Consider the following 20,948-nt stretch of genomic DNA (forward strand, 5'->3'; position numbering starts at 1 on the left):
CCGTTTTATAAGCTCAACTTTGATTGGTTGGTCCCCGCGTCTTCGTTGGATTTGTAAAACTCGGATACCATCTGTGGTCGCTGTTGGGCGCCGTCCGGCTCGTCTTGTTTACGTGGAGGACGGACCATTATCCCATGGTCCAGCTTCACATTTCTGGTAAGATTTCTTTAAACGTTATTCAGTCCCTCAATTGGCGTAAAGCTAAAGTTGATATGAGCTTCTTGGTGAACACTATGCACCCCGACCGCTCCCGGATACGGCTATTCTCTGGCGCAGCGTTTCATACTTGAGGAGATTACATGTGACATATTCAGTCATTAAGTAAATAATACATTTTACGTGTACGCTCGTCCACGTTGAACGTGAGGACAAAGTCACGAAAGACGTCAGAGGTTAGCTCACGCGTCAAAGTTTGACACCGTTCCAGCAAATAGACGACGTTGTTCTCTGACCGCCGCGCCACGTCCTTGTGCCTCAGCGCCTCCCGTGAAGCCCGCGCACGAGCTCACGCATGACACGAGCACGTGCTGACAGCACCGTAACGCGGTAGGACTTATTGACGTGACGTAATGGACACAGTGGCGTTTGCAGGGGGGGGGGGGGGGACTATGGGAGTGACGTCACGTGTTCCAGCAGTGATGGCGGCATGTTTGTGTTGTTTGCAGAGCAGGAGACGAGGCGCGGGAGAGGGCGAGCAGGGCCATGTTGACTTACCCTTCTGACTCACTCCCCCACATGCTTTTTCCAATGGATGAGGATGCCATGCCCCCAAACCCTTACTCTCGTGCACCCCCCCACAGTCAACCTCCACTGCCGCTCCTCACCCTTCCCTCCATCACTCCCAGGTATAGTTGTCCTCACGCCTACCCCGCCTTTCTTCACACTCACATTAGGGCTGAGCGATATGGCCTTTTATTATTATCTCGATATTTTTAGGCCATGTCACAATATACAGTGGGGCAAAAAAGTATTTAGTCAGCCACCGATTGTGCAAGTTGTCCCACTTAAAATGATGACAGAGGTCTGTAATTTTCATCATAGGTACTAGTAATGCGCGGATAGGCAATTATATCATCCGCATCTCCAAAGTTGTCATCCACCCGAACCAACATTTTATCAGGACCGTACCCGCCCGCCAACCGCCCGCTGAATTACACCAGAGATTGTCCGCTTTTACCACTCACAGGGCTATTTATACCTGTTTCACAGAGTAATGATGGCAATTGGAGCCGCTAACGTTCCCGCGACTATCCAATAGCGTTCATCCTGATTATAAGAATATGGGCGTGCTGTGAAGCCGTTGCCTTAGACACCTTCAACTACATGTGCGAACCGATTGTTGGTCTGGCAACATGTTGTGTGCAGCTCCCGCAATTACACGTTCAAGATTGAAAGGCATACTGGGTGATACAGCGTACACTGATGGTTGTGTTATAAACAACTTTAACACTTACTAATATGCGCCACGCTGTGAAGCCACACCCAACAACATTGACAAAAACATTTCGGGAAAACATCCTCACAGTAACACAACATAAACGCAACACAACAAATACCCATAATCCTTTGTATTCATGACACTTCCCGAATATATTTTACACCACCGTGCCCCCAACCCCGCCCACCTGACAGACGCACAGGGGGTGGGGGGGTTGCTGCTAGGGGTGTATAAAATAGTCAGGAAGTGTCATGAATACAAAGGATTATGGGTATTTGTTGTGTTGCGTTTATGTTGTGTTACTGTGAGGATGTTCTCCCGAAATGTGTTTGTCGTTCTTAATTGGTGTGGCTTCACAGCGTGGGGCATATTACTAAGAGTGTTAAAACTGTTTATATCACAACCATTAGTGTACTCCGTGTCACCCAGTATGCCTTGCAGTCATGTGCATGTTGCTGCGGAAGTCACACACAACATGATGATGGACTGACTAGTTAGTAGATCATACATGTTGTTATATGCGACAAAGCCAATGGCGTCATAGCACGCCCTAATACTTATTAACTGGGTGACTACCGGCAGTCATTCAGGAGAATAATAGCGTCTCTTATTGTCTTCTTCGCTTTATGGCACGGGTCTTAAATGGCACTTTGAATGGCAAAGGATACCGATCACCTAACCATGCTTATCAAATATTTCCGGATGGTTCAACCGCCACCCGCACGAATCTAATTAGAATCAATTTTTTCGTCATGTCAACCGCCCGACCCGCGGTTTATCCGCGGACTCCGCGGATGAGACCGCAAACCGCGCATCTCTAATAGGTACACTTAAACTGTGAGAGACAGAATGTGAAATCAAGGAATTCACATTGTATGAATTTTAAATAATTTATTTGTAAATTATGGTGGAAAATAATTATTTGGTCAATTACAAAAATTCAACTCAATACTTTGTAATATAACCTTTGTTGGCAATAACAGAGGTCAAACGATTACTATAGGTCTTTACCAGGTTTGCACACACAGTAGATGGTATTTTGGCCTATTCCTCTATGCAGGTCTTCTCGAGAGCAGTGATGTTTTGAGGCAGTCGCCGAGCAACACGGACTTTCAACTCCCTCCACAGATTTTCTATGGGGTTGAGGTCTGGAGACTGGCTAGGCCACTCCAGGACTTTTAAATGCTTCTTACGGTGCCCGGGCTGTGTGTTTGGGATCATTGTCATGCTGGAAGCCCAAGCCACGTTTCATCTTCAAAGCTCTTACTGATGGAAGGAGGTTTTTGCTCAAAATCTCATGATACATGGCCCCATTCATTCTTTCCTTAACACGGATCAGTCGTCTTGTGCCCTTAGCAGAAAAACAGCCCCAAAGTATGATGTTTCCACCCCCATGCTTCACAGAAGTATTCTTCTTCCTCCAAACACGACAAGTTGAGTTTATACCAAAAGGTTCTATTTTGGTTTCATCTGACCACATGACATTCTTCCAATCCTCTGCTGTATCAATCATGTGCTCTCTGGCAAACTTCAGACGGGGCTGGACATGCACTGGCTTAAGCAGGGGGACACGTCTGGCACTGCAGGATTTGATTCCCTGCCGGCGTAGTGTGTTACTGATGGTAACCTTTGTTACTTTGGTCATTCACCAGGTCCCCCCGTGTGGTTCTGGGATTTTTGCTCACCGTTCTCAGGATAATTTTGACCCCACGGGATGAGATCTTGCGTGGAGCCCCAGATCGAGGGAGATTATCAGTGGTCTTGTATGTCTTCCATTTTCTGATAATTCCTCCCACAGTTGATTTTTTCACACCAAGCTGCTTGCCTATTGTAGATTCACTCTTCCCAGTCTGGTGCAGGTCTACAATTCTTTTCCTGATGTCTTTCGACAGCTTTTTGGTCTTGGCCATAGTGGAGTTTGGAGTCTGACTGTTTGAGGCTGTGGACAGGTGTCTTTTATACAGATAACAAGTTCAAACAGGTTCCAGTAATACAGGTAACGAGTGGAGGACAGAAGAGCTTCTTAAAGAAGAAGTTACAGGTCTGTGAGAGCCAGAGATCTTCTTTGTTTGAAGTGACCAAATACTTATTTTCCACCATAATTTACGAATAAATTCTTAAAAATTCCTACAATGTGAATTCCTGGATTTTTTTTCACATTCTCTCACAGTTGAAGTGTACCTAAGATGAAAATTACAGACCTCTTTCATCATTTTAAGTGGGAGAACTTGCACAATCGGTGGTTGACTAAATACTTTTTTGCCCCGCTGGGTGTGTGTGTGTGTGTGTGTGTGTGTGTGTGTGTGTGTGTGTGTGTGTGTGTGTGTGTGTGTGTGTGTGTGTGTGTGTGTGTGTGTGTGTGTGTAATATATACACACACACACACACACACATTTATATATTAATAAAGTACTTTTATTTCTGATGTATTGATATTGTATGTATGTATGTGTGTGTGTGTATATATATATACATTTTCTACCGCTTATTCCCAGAGGTGGGTAGTAACGCGCTACATTTACTCCGTTACATTTACTTGAGTAACTTTTGGTATAAATTGTACTTTTACGAGTAGTTTTTATGCAACATACTTTTACTTTTACTTGAATATATTTATAGAGAAGAAACGCTACTTTTACTCCGTTCCATTTATCTACATTCAGCTCGCTACTCGCTACTTTTTTTTAATCGATATATTAATGTTTGTTTTGGTTAATGACAGAGCTTCAAAGTAGAATCTACGCATGCCTGCGTTTCACCAATCACATGCAGTCACTGGTGACGTTGGACCAATCAAACAGAGCCAGGCGGTCACATGACCCGACTTAAACAAGTTAAAAAACTTATTCGGGTGTTACCATTTAGTGGTCAATTGTATGGATTATGTACTGTACTTTGCAATCTACTAATAAAAGTTTCAATCAATCAATCAATCAAAAGTGTAAAGGAAAAAAGACACTTTTTATTTCAACCGTACTTCCCGTCAAAAGCCTAAAGACTGATCGCACAGTTCCTGTCTTCGCAATAAAAGTGCCGCTCCATCGCACCTGCGCTAACAAAATAAGAGTCTCCGAAAGCCAGCGCAAACAAGCTAGCAAGCCACGGAGTTTGCCGCCAATGTATTTCTTGTAAAGTGTATAAAAACGAATATGGAAGCTGGACAAATAAGATGCCAAAAACCAACGACTTTCATGTGGTATTAGACAGAAAAGAGGAACTTTTTTTCTCCTCCATTTGAAAACGTGAACGTCTGATTCCAATCATTGCAAGTAATCAGAATCAGGTAATACACCAACTTATATTCTTGTCTTCATGAAAGATAGGAATCTATATGTTAATAAACATGTATGTCTATTCATTAAAACACGTTCAACATGTGAACAAAAACGGCAAAATAAATAATTATAAATTATATACTGTATATATAAATGTGTGTATATATATATATATATATACACATATCTATGTGTATATATATATATGATATGTGTGTGTGTATAAATGATTTGTGTGTGTATGTATATGTGTGTGTATGTATATGTTGTGTGTGTATGTATATGTATATATGAGGTAGATCACCTCGACTTGGTCATTTACTAAGTAATTGATAAACGTTGAAAAATGTATTGGGGTGTTACCATTTAGTGGTCAATTGTACGGAATATGTACTGTACTGTGCAATCTACTAATAAAAGTTTCAATCAATCAATCAAATCAATGAATGCCTACTGAGGCTATGGTGCTGTTAAGTTATTGTGGCTCAATGTGCCATTATTTTATTTTATTTTAATATAGTATTATTTAATATACTGTATATTATTGTTTTAGTTGCTTAAGAGATATTCCTGGCTCTGAATTTGTTCATTGCTATTTTTATGTTTTTGTGCATTATTTTTTGCCGTAATCAGGTTACTCATCAGTTACTCGGTACTTGAGTAGTTTTTTCACAACATACTTTTTACTTTTACTCAAGTAAATATTTGGGTGACTACTCCTTACTTTTACTTGAGTAATAAATCTCTAAAGTAACTGTACTCTTACTTGAGTACAATTTCTGGCTACTCTACCCACCTTTGCTTATTCCCTTTGGGGTCGTGCGGTGCGCTGGTGCCTATCTCAGCTAGTTATATATATATATATATATATATGTATGTATACATCCTTGACAAGGGGTTAATTTTTTGTCCATTAATGTGTGAGTCTAATGACTATCGATATAAAAAAAATATGCACACGCACTTTTTAATAGATTTTTATTTAATCGATAAAGAAGCATGATATATATAATATATTAATAAGGTACTTCTAATTCTGATATATATATTTTTTTATTCCCAGCATTCGTCCTGTCCAGCTGCTTAAATGTTTGGGTAGAAAAGCAGTTTTCTTTTAAGTAATGTAGAAATGTATCGGAACTGTTTATCTATTGTATGGATTAATGTTTTTATTAATAGATCTGGCACACAATGTTATTAAAAAAGTATTGATTTTGAATCGACAATCTATTCTGAATCAGATTGTTACCCTCAATAATCAAATGGAATTCTGTGGTGCCCAAAGATTGACAGCCTTACAAGTTGGCGAGTTTAAAGTTTTTCAAATGAAACCTGAAGCTTGCAAATTGCTGGCAGGTAATCATCTGATAAATACAATTCCCCGATTAGTTTCAGTGAGTCTATATTTTGTTCAGTTTTTTCTGCTTTTGCACTGTTGTTCTGTTTTCACACACACTGACAAGTGACAAGACAAGTGAATGCGGCCAAATTGTAGTTCCAGTAATAACGCTTCTGCTACGTGTGGGCTTCATCTCTGCTGCTTTGCAGAGTAAATGTCGGGACATCCAGTCACAGGAGGAGTGGCCGCATTCAAGGGATCTATCCTCAGACCTCCCACGCTGAAGACACTCCGTCCACGCAGAAGCCGTCCTCTTTCAAGAGACAGGGAGACAGTAGGACCATGGTGCGCCTACTTCTTCGCAACTGTGTGTGTGTGTGTGTGTGGTCGTTGTTGATGTCCTGTGTTTGTTTAAGGTGCAAGTGTCGAAGCAGCCCAGGGTCGACAGCACGTGTCCACATGAGAAGCAGGTCAGTTTGTTTGTCTTTTGTTTCCCGTCCTCTGCCATCTGCACGCCGCCACGTCTTAAATGTGCCGCCGTTTGATCCCCGAGCGGAGCAGCTGTGCCCACGGAACCATGTGTGTCAACATGGCGAGGGGTTAATTGGGTGGCGCTTAATCCTCCTTCATGGTCTGCCGCATCCGACACGGACGAGCCCCTGAGATGTTTCAGGATTGACCCGCTAGCACAAGGATCGCCGCTTTTACTCAATGACGCTGTTTGCATCGCTTATCTCGCCTTTCCAGGCGCGCTAAAAATTCTTAAAAATGTTAGTTTGAATGCCTTGGAGGTGTTTGGCATTTCTTATACAGCAACTCAAAGCTGTCCGAAAGTTTCATTCATTGCAGAAAATCCTGTATGAAGTTGGCCCCTCAACACTGCTGTTCATTTGTGCTATTTTTGTGCCGTAAACATTTTATTTTGTGCAGTTATGGTTTTTATTCAGTGTAAAATACATTTCCTGACTGATGACAACAAAATCTCCCCAAACTTGTCCCATTTTTTGTTTATTACCGGTATAGTTTTTATGTAATTATAGTTTTTATGTTACTAACATGTTATTATTCATAGCCAGTCCCCGCATTTTGTCAAAATCTTCCCAAACATATTCCATTTAAAAAACGTAACACTTTGAAAAAAATGTTTGCAATACAAAGGTTTTAGACAGGTTTGGGGAGATTTTGACATGTTGGGTGGGCTGGTTATGAATAATAAAACGTTAACATAAAAACTATAACAGTAGGCCGAAAAAAAATATAGCACAAATGAAGGTGTGGGATTGCGGGGGCTGGATGAAGTCACGAGTAAGAAAATGTATTTTAGAATGACTTAAAAACCGTTACGGCATAAACAACATTTTTACGGAACAAACATAGCACAATGGAATGGTTAATTTTTATTTTATTTTTTGTAATTTCAATTGTAATGTTTTTTTTAATGTTTTATTTATTTACTCTTTGCCAATACCTAACATTATTTTATTCAAGATTGTAAGTAAATAAATCATGGAAATTAGGACTGTACTGTAAGGTTCACTATAATGATGGTTTGTTACATACCTTGGGTTTTGCGCTCACTGTTCAGTTCATTTTGGGCGCAGTAATGGAAAACAAAAACCAGCTCAGCTTTTGGGTAAATCGATTTAATAGTTTTAAAAATCATACCTAAAAACTAGGAGTGTCTTGATCAGATATCGATCTGATACAGGGCTGCAGGTTGGAGCTGAACTGTCTAAACGGCTAAATGTCCGAAGATTTAAAGTCGTGGACACTCTATGGTCCAAATTTTATCAACTGTTATTCGTAACACTCATTAAACGATGAATCAAAGAATCAGACTATAAATCAAAGATTTTTCTTATTGAATTAATTGATTAATTGCTGCTGCTCTATTCCGAAATAAGCTAAGAGACAAGTAAATGTAAAATGTGTGATATCATGTACGATACAAAAAGTCCTGCAGTTGTTTACTTCTGCAAAGCTAGACAGTTAACGTCTACTCGATTTTTATTTATTCCAATTCTAAAAAGATAATTTTCGAGAATTGTTTTATCCATCTATCTATCTATCTATCTATCTATCTATCTATCTATCTATCTATCTATCTATCTATCTATCTATCTATCAAAGACATTCTATATTTTATATATATATATAATTTTATTAAATAATTGTTGTTTTTTATTACATTTAATTATATGTATGAAAAAAATAAAGATTTTTTATGCCAAATATGAAAATCATATGTATGTGTATATACATATATATACAGTATGTTGAAAAAATATATACATATCTATCTTATAACCTAATTTATACATGTACATATTTTGAAAACATGTATATTTATTTATAAATACATTTTAATTTTAAATTGTTTTACATTTAAGCAAATTAAACATAATTTTTGCATTTCTTTATGAATTGATTTTTAGGGATTAAAAACAAAAAACTCTTATTGATATTATTAATAATATTGATACTGTTGCTTTTTATAAACATTTAGTTTTACTTTTTTTTCACTATGGTATTTAATAAGACCCTCAAGTCAGCTGATCAGCTGATCCTGGAGGTAACTAAATCAAAGCGCAAGCTCAGAGGGGACAGAGCCTTCTCTGTTGCGGGTTTCAAACTCTGGAATGATCTCCATCTCCATGTGAGACAGGCCCCTTCTTTGAGTATTTTTAAGACCCTTTTCAAGACCTATTTTTATTCACTGACTTAAAAACTCAGCATGAGACTTTAAACCTTTTTAAATAATTATAGTTGCACCATAATTACAGACACAAATTATTCACGACCGAAGCGGATTAGAAAATGTCCAGTCACAGACGTGTCCACATCATTCAATTTACTGCAACATGAGCTTGACTTGACACAATAATAGTTTTAAATAACTGAATTTATTTTGCAGGATGGAAGTGATTTTAGTGCTGCGGCAGAGTGCCAAAACACGTAAGTGAGATCATCTTCTGGACATCTTGTCTGCTGGGTTTGAGCCTCATCTTCTCCATCTTTCATTTCAGGGAGAAGCAGCAAAGCATCCCTGCTGAGAACCAAACTGTGTTCCACAAAGAACGTCTGGCTGAGAGGCTGGAGGCCACTCCTGCCTCTTCCGTGTCCGTCCTAGATCCGCACAACGCGACTGCTTCTGCTTCTGCAGGATGGGTCAACCCTTTTTTCCAGTCCTTCAAGTCCAAAATGGCCACCTTCACCGAAATAGTCATGAGTCCTGTTAAACTCCTCAAAGACAAAAGCATTCCTCTTCTGCACGCGCTGATCGAGCAGGATGACGGAGAAGCTCCCGAGCGGAGTTTGTCCTCTCAGGTCCATCAACCTGACCCAAAAAGTGACTCCCAGTGTTCTAGGAGATTGTTTAACGTGGACTCATCAGCCTCACCAGAGCACACGACTCAAGTGCCTTCACCCTGCAACACGCCAATGAACCATCTGCCAGCACAGGATACCTTTGTAAAGATGGCTGACGTCATGGAGGAAGAGGAGGTACTCAAAGAAACTGGGTTCCTAAAAGCCCGGCTGAAGAAGCAAACCGAAAGTAAAGTAGGTAAAGATAACATTGAAATATTTCCGCCCTCATTTCCTTGTGAGTCCATGCATCATGACCATGCGAAGGTCCAACAAAATAAAAGCCTACTCCAGGTGGAACTTAAGAAGGACGCCACAAACAACTCTGGTCTTGTGCAGTCCAAGAGACCGCTAAAACCCAAGAGTAATTTCAAAGTCCTGGTTGAGATCAAAAGAATGAAGGTGACTTCAAGCCCGGCAGTGTCCAAAAATCAAGTCGAGCTCGTTGGACAGGCACCGCTCACACAGGAAGTTGTGTTTGCAGAAGCAGCTTTACACGGACAGGAAATGCTCAAGCCTGCCGCCAGGACACGGAATGTTGCAGCGAAAGTGAAGCGGAAAGTAAAAGGTGGGCCAGAACTGAATGGAGCATCAGGCCCTCCGGCCCAAAGTGCCTCAGAAGCCACATCAGTGGACTCTCTGCTTCCAGTCGGCAACGAGAGCAAGCAGAAAGGCGGCGGCAACAGGAAGATGAAGCACGGCCCCGTGTGCAGAACGCACAAGGCGAGAGGCGACCTATGTAAACCCGACGTTGGTGCTGACCCGGGAGTCACGCCCGCTCAACAGGTTCTGCTGCAGGGAGTGAGCGAAGGCAAGAATGTAAACACCAATGCACGCAAACGCAAATCGCTCATCTCGTCGCAGCCCGACGCATTCGCATGCTTATCTTCTGAGCACTTGCCAAACGCGCCCCGTAGTCGGGCCGTCAAGAAAGCCAAAAAGTGTTCTGAAGGTTCCGTCTCAGGCGGGATTCAACAGTTCAGTCATGTCCAAAGCAAAAGGACTAAATCTAAAATGTCCCAGGAACCACTTTATTTTGAAATGACGCTGTTTGGAGGGAACAGGCAGTCAGATCTTCCGTCCCTTAGAACCCACTCAGAATGTAGCGAGATGTTCGACATTGATGTTGGTTCCTGTGACGCTCAGGAGGCAGATGATCCAAACTCCATCGCCTCCAGGTTACGGACCAGCGCAAGAAGGGCGAACAGGAAGCAGCCCCGAGCGGATTACCACTGGCGGCGTTCCAAACTGGGTCGCGCCGACAGGACCAGCTCGGCCACCACGGAGGACCTGCCGACGTATGTGAGCCCCCAAGAAAGCCGGAACCACCTACTGCGCAGCTTCTCCTGCCCGGAGATCCCCTCGTTCATTTCCGCGACCTGCTCCCCACTTCCTGGGTCGCACCTGCAGCTGCCGGCGCACGCCTCCGCCCTTTCTCATGTTCTCCAAGGCTCACGTCGGGCCCGACGCCACACGGTGGGCAGCATGGAGGTAGAGAGGGAGCTCGCCCCCCTGTGCCTGCGGAAGGAGGTGTACCCGTCCAGGCGCTCCTTCCCATACGACGGCCCGACGTCACACTGCCAGTCCCCCAGCTCCTCCCTCACACTGCTGGCTTCCTGTTTCCTCTCCAGCCCCCTTGCCTTTCTCTCGGGGAGGGGCGAGGCCGCCATATTAAGTCACACGCCCCCTTCTTCTTCTTCGCCGTTCCTCATGAGTCGCACCTGTGGCGCCTTAGACGCCGGCACCAGGTACCATTCTTCTTCTATGTGTCACATTACGAGGTTTATTAAGTGTCATGACGTAAACGTGGCGTCTCTCCGCAGCGGGAATGTGCTGCAGTCTGACGGGAGACATCAGCGCGAGGAAGAGGAGGACGCCAGCTCTTCCAGTCAGGAGTTTGACGAAGCAGCGCTGAGAGAAGAAAAGTTTCTGTCCGACTCTGAACTCAAGGTAGATGCAGTTAATAACCATGTTTATATAATGAAACATGTTCATGTCGACAATCTGTCTATATGGACCCACTCATCAAGTTCCGCTCTATTATGTTATTACAAAGTGGCCGCTCAAAGTTGACGTCGACATACAGGGTGGACCTAAAATTTTAGAGCCAAAGTGTCCAATTTTACAAAAAAAGGTCTGTTTATGTTAATATGTGTTGAAATATACTTAAAGGGGAACTGCACTTTTTGGGGAATTTTGTTTATTGTTTGGTTTCAAAATGACATCACGTCCGGCTCACATCAGAATCAGAAATACTTTAATAATCCCCAAGGGGAAATTTTGATTTTCAGCACAATCCCATTCAAGAGCAGACAAACATTACAGGGAGACGGAATACGATCACTGACAGGTCTCCCAGCTTCCGGCGCCCCTTACAAAAAAGGTTAGAAACAGCTAAACGTTTGGGGTGGGAGAAAAATTCAGACTAAGTATGGGCCCCTGTAGAGGAAAAGGGAAAAAAATCATAGCCATAGCACACACAAACATGTCTGTAAGAGGGGTACATCAAATGTCATTAAAGACAATAAAAGAGCAGAGCTGACGCAACCAACACTTCTACACACATCCACAAAAGTAAAACAACAACAAAAAAATTGCATATACACTGTTTCGGTCTCTGCGGTGTTCCACGCCATCGTCTGCTGGAGTGGGGGTTGAATGGCCAGAGACAGGAGCAGACCCAACAAAGCAACCAAGAGAGCCGACTCCACCCTCGGCCGCCCACCAACTCTCGGCCAGTGTCAAGTCCGCATGGATGAGCAAGGATACGTCCAAGGACGGTGTTGATACCTGCTCATTCAGCCAAGACACTGTAAAGCTTGTCCGTCCCGGCGCTCAGCAGCCCTGTCTCTGTCCAGCTCATTAAATACTGGTGGGGGTCAAGCCAGTGTCTGTTCTCAAGGGGTGTTAGGGAGCATTTGGACTTTCTCAAACAAAAATGCTCTATATTTGTGTTGTTTTCGGCTGTACGAACCATTTTAATTGCGAAAAGGATAAATGTTTCTTCAGAGTTGCTGGAAAGGTAATCAAGAAGGGTGGAAGAGTGCAACATTTATTTATAACATTTATTATTTCCCATTTAAGTATTATCTTGATATTATTTGTATTTCTTAAACACGTTGTTTTTCGAAAAGCACCAACCCGGCGGGTCAAAATAAAAGAAAGCCAATGTTAGCAAAAACTAAAAGAGTTTTAAGCTTTTACCAAAGGCAGCAATTATAAATTAAGCTTTCATTACTTTGGTCTATGGATATATTTTGATAAAGATGCAGATACGAAGTTAAATCATAAAATGCATCCTCCTTACCCGAGCAAATACGGTGCATATTTATTCGAGAGAGTCTTGATACCAATGTCCTTGACCCTGCCACACACAAAGAAGTTGTAGACCTCAGTCTTTTTCTAAGTTTTCATCGGTTTTGTCGTGCAGAATATCTAAAGCAAGAGATAGTTCGACATGTCTTGCTTGCTTACCGATTCTTGTTAGCGTTATTCATTAAACAGCCGTCAGCCTGCAATCCACACGTATCTCTTATTTATGACCGCCATCTACTGGTCACACTTGAAAAATACAGTATATACTTGCTCTAAGTAACTATGTTATGTAGTAACAGGCACGTTCATAATCCATCCATCCATTTTCTACTGCTTGTCCCGTTCGGGGTCACGTGTAATGTTTCCGTATATTGCTCATTTCAAGCATTCGGCAGTGCATTCATTTCAGAGACTAATCACAATTTGGCTATTTCCTTCCACGACGACTACTAATTATGGCAGACTTCATGAGAGAAGACTACTATGGGTCAGATGATAATCCAGAATTTCATATTTTTAAGCCTGAATACCGTATTCCCTTAAAACAGCTCCTCACTCCTGCGCTTATCAAAGGCATGCGGTAAAAGTAAGCATGCGCTAATTATTTTAAAACCTCTTCTCTTTCCGGCCCTTACCAAAGGCATGCAGTAAAAATTTGAGTGTGATGTAAGCTTGGACCTTAAATCCTACTGAATAGCTCTTAAGCTTCTTCCCTTTATGCGATTTCAAATTACCAGTATTAAAATCAGCCTCCTCCATTTTGAAAATAATGACAGGGGAAATGTCACTCGTGACGTCACTAGTCTGACCAGGCGGTAATACTAAGCATGCGCTAATTATTTTGCGAAGCGAGTTTGACCCGGCAGTAATTCAGGGCAGGCACATACTATATGCCCTGCGGCAATTCAAGGAAATACGGTATATGGAGGTTGAGCTACAGGTTTTAGAAGCTGAGGGATAAGTAGATCCAATAAGTAGCAGTAGCAGTAATGCTAAGTGCTAGAAACGTAATAAAACAATCACTTACTGTACAATGTCGGCTCTCACTGGGATGCCAACTGATGGGATGTTTATATCTTCTCGTTTGGATGAAAATGTAATAATAATCCTCACACAGGTTAAAAAGATTTTAAAAACTGACAATATAGCACCCAACATCTGACACCCGTGACGGCATACATCCTCTCAACAAGTTAACAATTACTGAATCATCACCATATTTGATTTTTGTCCTGTTATATATATACTCTGACATTTGGGTACAAAATAAACAAGAGGGGAAATGTAGAAGTACCTTTCCTGACAAAGTATCATTGACCTTGACTTTCTGGCTTCTGTTCGTTAAAAAAGTAAATAAAAACAATATAAAGATAATACTTCAATGGGGAATACAGTATATAAAGAGTAAAGTATATTAAAAATATATCAAACAAACCTTTAAAGAAGTGGTCACTGCAATCTTGTGCGTTCTTTTTACTTGTCGTTTTTTGTATAATCTTGCACTCTTTCCACCCTTCTTGATGACCTCTCGAGAAACTCTTGTTAATCCTTTTCGCTATTTAAACGGTTTGTACGGCTGAAAAAAACGCAAGAATGGGGCTTTATTTTTTAGGCTAATTGGCTCTAGTACCCATTGAGAACAGCTGGCTTGACCACCATACATGTTTAATGAGCTGGAGGTGATGTCATGTCAATCCAAGCAATTGAGCCAATGCTCTGAATACTTACAGTACAGGCCAAATGTTTGGACACACCTTCTCCTCATTCAATGCATTTTCTTTATTTTCATGACTATTTACATTGTAGATTGTCACTGAAGGCATCACATTTATGAATGAACACATGTGTAGTTATGTACTTAACAAAAAAGGTGAAATAACTGAAAACATGTTTTATATTCCAGTTTCTTCAAAATAGCCACCATTTGCTCTGATTACTGCTTTGCACACTCTCAGCATTCTCATGATGAGCTTCAAGCACACATGTGAAGTGAAAACCATTTCTGGTGACTACCTCTTGAAGCTCATTCAACACTTTGAGCAAGAAGGTGTGTCCAAACTTTTGGCCTGTACTGTATGTGCATGGCATTTTGTTTTTGTTTATAATTTTTGATACATTTGCAAAATTTAAAAACAAAACGTTTCACATTGCCATTATGGGGTATTGTGTGTAGAATTTTGAGGACAAAAATTAATTGATTGCATTTTGGAATAAGGCTGTAACATACATGTGGAAAAAGTGAAGCACTGTGAAAAGTTTACAAATGCACTGCGTATGATATAACAAACAAGAATTACATTTTAAATATGCACTGATACAATACAAACAATGGCCACAATTACAAGTAAATGTGTAGTTTTGATTTCCACTCTGTGGTTATGTCGACATAAACTTTGCAAGACTTTGCTTGATTGGCATTTGGGGAAAAAACTAACATTTTTTATGTCACTTCTTTAAGTCGTTCTTTTTATGGCACAAAATGGAGGTGCCAGCTTGTGTCGCAACAAAGTTGCTAAGTCTGCAACACTATTAATCCCCGCTGCTAAATGTTCCTATTCTCTGGCAGAGCAGGTGCATTATGAAGTGTTTGTGTGGCCACCACTAATAGATTGGCATCCGGGATACACCAATGTCGTTGTCGCCATCTTGGTCAGAGCGCTAAATCTCCTCTTTGCAGGTGGGGCAAAAGCACGAGGAGCGGGGAAAGGTGTCGTGCATTCGAATTCGCAAGGCGCTGCCCAAACCTCAGAACAACCTGACACCAATGGGCCTCCCGAAACCTGTCAGGTGTGTAAGCCCGCGTTCATGCGGCCATCTTGTCCATGTTTTCCCAATCATCATCATCATCATCAGACCCTACGGCGTTCTTTTCTTATTGTCTGCCTTTTATTTTTGCTACCACACCAGGATTAAGAAAAAGCAGTTTAGTTTGGAGGAAATTTACACCAACAAGAACTTCTGCAAACCTCCTGAAAGGTGAGCTCAGTTACGTTCGTGTTTAGCAGCCATGCCAGCATACATAAACTCAAGAGTATATGCTCAAGCCGACAAAGCAAATTAGTGTAATAACTATTATAGTTTAATATTAATGCACCTATTCTAATTTAAAAATTTACTGAGGGCAATAAAAAAATGTATGCATCTTGAAAATGGATGCTGACTACACTATGGGTATATTACTACACATTTCTGGTCAATAAGGGTGCCCCAGTACAACTTTTTCCATTCCAATACAATGCCGGTATTGGGGCGTTGAGTATTGGCTGATACTGATATTGATCAGATATCATCAGGAGTCATTCATACTTTTGTTTTGTAGCGAAAAATGTTAGAAAAGCTTTCAATTGAGTCAAACAGAGAATAATTGTAGGTAAGAAAAACTTTAACCTATTTATTATTATTATTATTAACCGTCTGGAATGGACTTATGCTGTCTTTAAGGTTGAAGTGGAGTAGTAATTGTTTTTTAATGACTTTTAATTAAGTTAAAATGAGGACGCAGTCGGTTGAGTGATGCGGACACGTTTGTTACTGGATACTTATTTCTAATGCACTTCTGCATTGGGAGACTCTAAGTAAGATGCAACTATAATTATTTGATCCTCCATTTACAAACTATTTTGTGTGTGTGTGTGTGTGTGTGTGTGTGTGTGTGTGTGTGTGTGTGTGTGTGTGTGTGTGTGTGTGTGTGTGTGTGTCAATATTAGCTTTTTTGCAAATTTTACAGGTATACAAATCAACGTCAAATATTTTGTTACTTGACGAATAATATCTGTTAGTATGCTATCTTTTTTTTAGATATTTTTGTAGGTATACACCGCAGTTTTAGTTTAATACTTGTTTCATGCTAACTTTAGCATTTTAACCACCCCTAAAATAGTATATTTTGGTACTTGACGCACGAGAAACTTAGCATTTTAGCATGCAATATTTTTTAGCTAATTTAGCAGATATACGCTACAGCGTCATATATTTTGGTATTATGTTATTGCTAGCGGTAAGCCTGCTAGATTTTTTTTTTGCCCATCTTGCTGGTATTTCTTGTTACTTTACGCTATTTGACCAGCGTGCTAACTGTTAGCATTCCAATTCGGCGTTGGCTCTTCAGCATTCACACAAAATGTCTTACAGAAATTGCATCACCAAAAATAATTCCCGGGCGTGGCACCGCTGCTGCCTACTGCTCCTCTCACCTCCCAAGGAGTGAAAAAGGGGATGGGTCAAATGCAGAGGACAAGTTTCACCACACCTAGTGTGTGTGTGTGACAATCATTGGTACTTTAACTTTAAGCTTTGTACTGGTTTTGAAGCAAATTGTCCCCTGCATCCATTTGATTTGTCACTTTGTGGCCCTCAGTGAAAAAACTTGGCCTGGTTTAGCTTGTGTGCTTAGCTATTGTGTAGCTGCTAGTAGCATGTTTAGCTTATGGTAAATGACTTGACTTTAATCGAAGAAATTGTGAGATTATTGGAGGACATTTAGATGTTAACTTTGCTCAAGAAACAGGCTGCAGGACATTTTAGATGCGAGTCAATATCATCCATTTTTTATGCTGATATTGGAGTGAATGTTGAAGAAACTGTTTTGATTACAGATGCCCGATAATATCGGACTTTTGATATTATCGGCTGATAAATGCTTTAAAATGTAAAATTGGAAATTATCGGTTTCAAAAAGTAAAATTTATGACTTTTTAAGACGCCGCTGTGTACACAGAAATAGAGAGAAGTACAGTATTTTTCGGACTATAAGTCGCAGTTTTTTTTCATAGTTTGGCCAGGGGTGCGACTTATGTGTGAAATTATTAACACATTACCGTAAAATATCAAATGATATTATTTAGCTCATTCACGTAAGAGACTAGATGTATAAGATTTCATGGGATTTAGCAATTAGGAGTGACAGATTGTTTGGTAAACGTATAGCATGTTCTATATGTTATAGTTATTTGAATGACTCTTACCATAATAAGTTACGTTAAAATACCAGGCACCTTCTCAGTTGGTTATTTATGCGTCATATAACGTACACTTATTCAGCCTGTTGTTCACTATTCTTTATTTATTTTAAATTGCCTTTCAAATATTTATTCTTGGTGTTGGATTTTATCAAATAAATTTCCCCCCAAAATGCGACTCATACTCCAGTGCGACTTATATATGTTTTCCCCCTTCTTTATTATGCATTTTTGGCAGGCGCAACTTATACTCCGAAAAATGCGGTACAGAGCGCCAATAAACCTTAAAGGCACTGCCTTTGCGTGCCGTCCCAATCATATAATATCTACGGCTTTTCACACACACAAGTAAATGAGGTTGCATACTTGGTCAACAGCCATACAGCTCACACTGAGGGTTGCTGTATAAACAACTTTAACACTGTTACAAATATTCGCCAGACTGTGAACCCACACCAAACGAGAATGACAAACACATTTTGGGAAAACATCCGCACTGTAACACAACATAAACACAACATAACAAGTACCCAGAACCCCTTGCAGCACTAACTCTTCCGGAACGCTATGATATACACCCCCCGCCACCACCAACTCCGCCCACCTCTACCTCCCCATGCTCTCTCAGGGAGAGCATGTCCCTTATTCCAAGCTGCTGTTTTGAGGCATGTTAAAAAAAATAATGCACTTTGTGACTTCAATAATAAATATGGCAGTGTCATGATGGCATTTTTTTCCATAACTTGAGTTGATTTATTTTGGAAAACCTTGTTACGTTGTTTAATGCATCCAGCGGGGCATCACAAAAAAATTAGGCATAATATTGTGTTAATTCCACGACTGTATATATCGGAATGGGTAATTAAGAGTTGGATAATATCGGATACGGGCAAAAAAGCCATTATCGGACAACTCCAGTTTTCAGTGTTTCCATTCCATTAAAGTCCATTTTTGTCTCTTCTTTAGCCGGCTGGAGACAATCTTCGAGGTTCCGCTCAGTCGCCGCAACGGCTCCGAGTCCTGCTTCGGCCAGCGACGCTTCAAGCGCTTCTTGGAGTTCCTGGAAGTAGGTGAGGCCAGGAAGCCAAAGAAGCCGCCGGTGGGCGTAGGCAAGCCGGGCGGCGCCGCGGCGTCCTCACGCACCAGGCGAGGCGGCTTCGCCAAAGACGACGCCGCCGCCGCCCTCCAGGCGCCGGACCCCGACACGCTTCTCTGCGCCAAGCTGGACCAGCTCAACTTGTGGCTGATCCACGACCAGGTGGACTGTTGACCTGTTTGACCCCTCCCCCTAATGTTCCCTGAACGCATCGCAGCACTGGAAGCCTTCTGGAGTGTTGGGTTTTATTTTACTCCTGCGCTCTTCCTGTCAGTGTGGTCGTCATGGTTACCTCTGTAGTATACTGGCAGCTCTTATTTATTACGCTACACGCTAGTTGCGACGCGCCACTGTTGTTGTGCTGTTGCTAAGCGACCAGGGTGCGAACAAGGCGGCCTTAACTGTAAACATTGAACTTGTGGGCGTGTTTGTTTTGTTACCGTGCTTCAAGTGACTCCCACAAATATTTTTAAGAATTTGTTATGAAAATCGTTTTTTTCCATAAAAGCACAACACATAGAGGCAGTTATTAATAAAGTAAGAATGCAATAATTACGTTACTGCCATGTCGACTAATTTATTGGCTTTTCTACTGCCTCCAGTATTGTGGAATTGTTATGAAGTAGTTGTCGTCAGCTTGTAGTTTTATACCGAGCGTCGTCATGGTGGACAATAAATAAATATCGGCCTATAAACATGTTTGTACAAGTCTTTTCCCGTGACGTCCATCTCAGTCTTGCAGCGTGACCAAGTAGGAGATGAGCGCCATCAGGAGCGGCGCCAAGGCCAGGATGGCCAACCACGTCACGATGGAGATGATGGCAAACTTTCTGGCTCGCCGCGAAAACTTCCTGGACGTCTCCTCGTTGGGTTCCCACTCGGCCTGTTGCGGGGAGAGGTGAAGTAAACACCTTTTTTGTCGTTTGGTTGTCATGGCAATCAATGAAAAACACTTATCATCCAGCTAAAATGTTGATATATAGTCTTCAAAATAATCATAACTATTAATATTGAGGTCAGGGTCTACAACCATTTCCAGGCCAAGAACCCCTAGACTGGTGAAGCAGAGACCCCTGCCTTTATACACTATATTACCAAAAGTATTTGGCCACCCATCCAAATGATTAGAATCAGGTGTCCTAATCATTTGGAGGAATTATGGTCTGGGGTTGTTTTTCCAGGAGTTGGGCTTGGCCCCTTAGTTCCAGTGAAAGGAACTTTGAATGATACCAAAACGTTTTGGAAAATTCCATGCTCCCAACCTTGTGGGAACAGTTTGGAGCGGGCCCCTTCCTCTTCCAACATGACTGTGCACCAGTGCACAAAGCAAGGTCCATAAAGACATGGATGACAGAGTCTGGTGTGGATGAACTTGACTGGCCTGCACAGAGTCCTGACCTGAACCCGATAGAACACCTTTGGGATGAATTAGAACAGAGACTGAGAGCCAGGCCTTCTCGACCAATATCAGCGTGTGACCTATCCCGTGCGCTTTCGGAAGAATGGTGGAAAATTCCTTCAAAAACACTCCGCAACCTTGTGGACAGCCACCCCAGAAGAGTTGAAGCTGTAATAGCTGCAAAAGGTGGACCGACATCATATTGCACCCTATGTGTTAGGAATGGGAGGGCACTTCAAGTTCATATGTGAGTCCAGGCAGGTGGCCAAATACTCTTGGCAATATAGTGTATCGTGTACAACATTTACATTAGACTGGTCCTTGGCATTGTGGGATACTAAGATATTAAAGTTATTCAGTATAGTGTCACTAATAGCTAGCTGGCTGTTTATCGCTAGCTGACTGGTGCATTACTCACTGACAGCTAGCATGCTACCTATGCTTGCTGAAAATGTGTTTTCTAATGTTGGCTAACTATTGGTGCACTCATCCTTGGCTGCTAATCGCTAGTTGACAACTGGTGCATTACTCACTGACAGCTGGCGTGTTATATTGCTAGCTGCAAATTAATGCTCTAATGTTGGCTATCTTGGTGTACTTATCGCTGGCTAACAACTACCGTGCTAATCGCTAGTTGACAACTGGTGCTATACTGACTGACAGCTGGCGTGTTATATTGCTAGCTGCAAATTAATGCTCTAATGTTGGCTATCTATTGGTGTACTTATCGCTGGCTAACAACTACCGTGCTAATCGCTGGTT

At 41.6% G+C, this 20,948-nt stretch overlaps 2 protein-coding genes and 1 long non-coding RNA gene across 5 annotated transcripts in view; 2 read left to right on the forward strand and 1 right to left on the reverse strand.

Annotated features, from left to right (window-relative positions):
* prr14 (proline rich 14) lies at positions 1–19,482 on the forward strand. Of its 3 annotated transcripts, XM_061905553.1 has the most exons (10): positions 16–156; positions 666–845; positions 6,262–6,397; positions 6,469–6,522; positions 8,967–9,007; positions 9,079–11,166; positions 11,242–11,368; positions 15,411–15,520; positions 15,641–15,709; positions 18,658–19,482. In XM_061905553.1, the coding sequence occupies exons 2-10, from the start codon at positions 703–705 to the stop codon at positions 18,959–18,961; spliced, it is 3,072 nt and encodes a 1,023-aa protein (XP_061761537.1). In that variant the 5' UTR covers positions 16–156; positions 666–702; the 3' UTR covers positions 18,962–19,482. The 3 variants fall into 3 exon arrangements, with proteins under 3 accessions (XP_061761539.1, XP_061761537.1, XP_061761538.1); XM_061905555.1 differs by lacking the exon at positions 666–845 and having other exon boundaries at positions 1–156; positions 6,262–6,419; XM_061905554.1 differs by lacking the exon at positions 16–156 and having other exon boundaries at positions 697–845; positions 6,262–6,419.
* Positions 1,879–3,565, forward strand: LOC133555658 (uncharacterized). The gene is made up of 2 exons (XR_009807355.1): positions 1,879–3,201; positions 3,331–3,565. It is a non-coding gene; the product is annotated as an uncharacterized LOC133555658 (long non-coding RNA).
* LOC133556001 (transmembrane protein 265-like) overlaps positions 11,659–20,948 on the reverse strand; it is a 17,684-nt gene continuing 8,394 nt past the window's right edge. The window contains exon 3 of the mRNA XM_061905556.1: positions 11,659–19,670. Coding sequence (XP_061761540.1) covers positions 19,518–19,670 — 153 coding nt within the window. The 3' untranslated portion in view covers positions 11,659–19,517. The remainder of the gene's footprint in view (positions 19,671–20,948) is intronic.

This window comes from Nerophis ophidion, linkage group LG07, assembly GCF_033978795.1.
Source record: "Nerophis ophidion isolate RoL-2023_Sa linkage group LG07, RoL_Noph_v1.0, whole genome shotgun sequence".
Lineage (NCBI taxonomy): Eukaryota > Metazoa > Chordata > Actinopteri > Syngnathiformes > Syngnathidae > Nerophis > Nerophis ophidion.

Excerpts from the sequence above, each read along its gene's own strand:
- prr14 (XM_061905553.1), top strand. The coding sequence starts at position 703 with ATGTTGACTTACCCTTCTGACTCACTCCCCCACATGCTTTTTCCAATG. Across the intron at positions 6,398-6,468 it reads AGGGAGACAGTAGGACCATG|GTGCAAGTGTCGAAGCAGCC; the intron begins GTGCGCCTACTT and ends TGTTTGTTTAAG. Across the intron at positions 15,521-15,640 it reads GGCCTCCCGAAACCTGTCAG|GATTAAGAAAAAGCAGTTTA; the intron begins GTGTGTAAGCCC and ends CTACCACACCAG.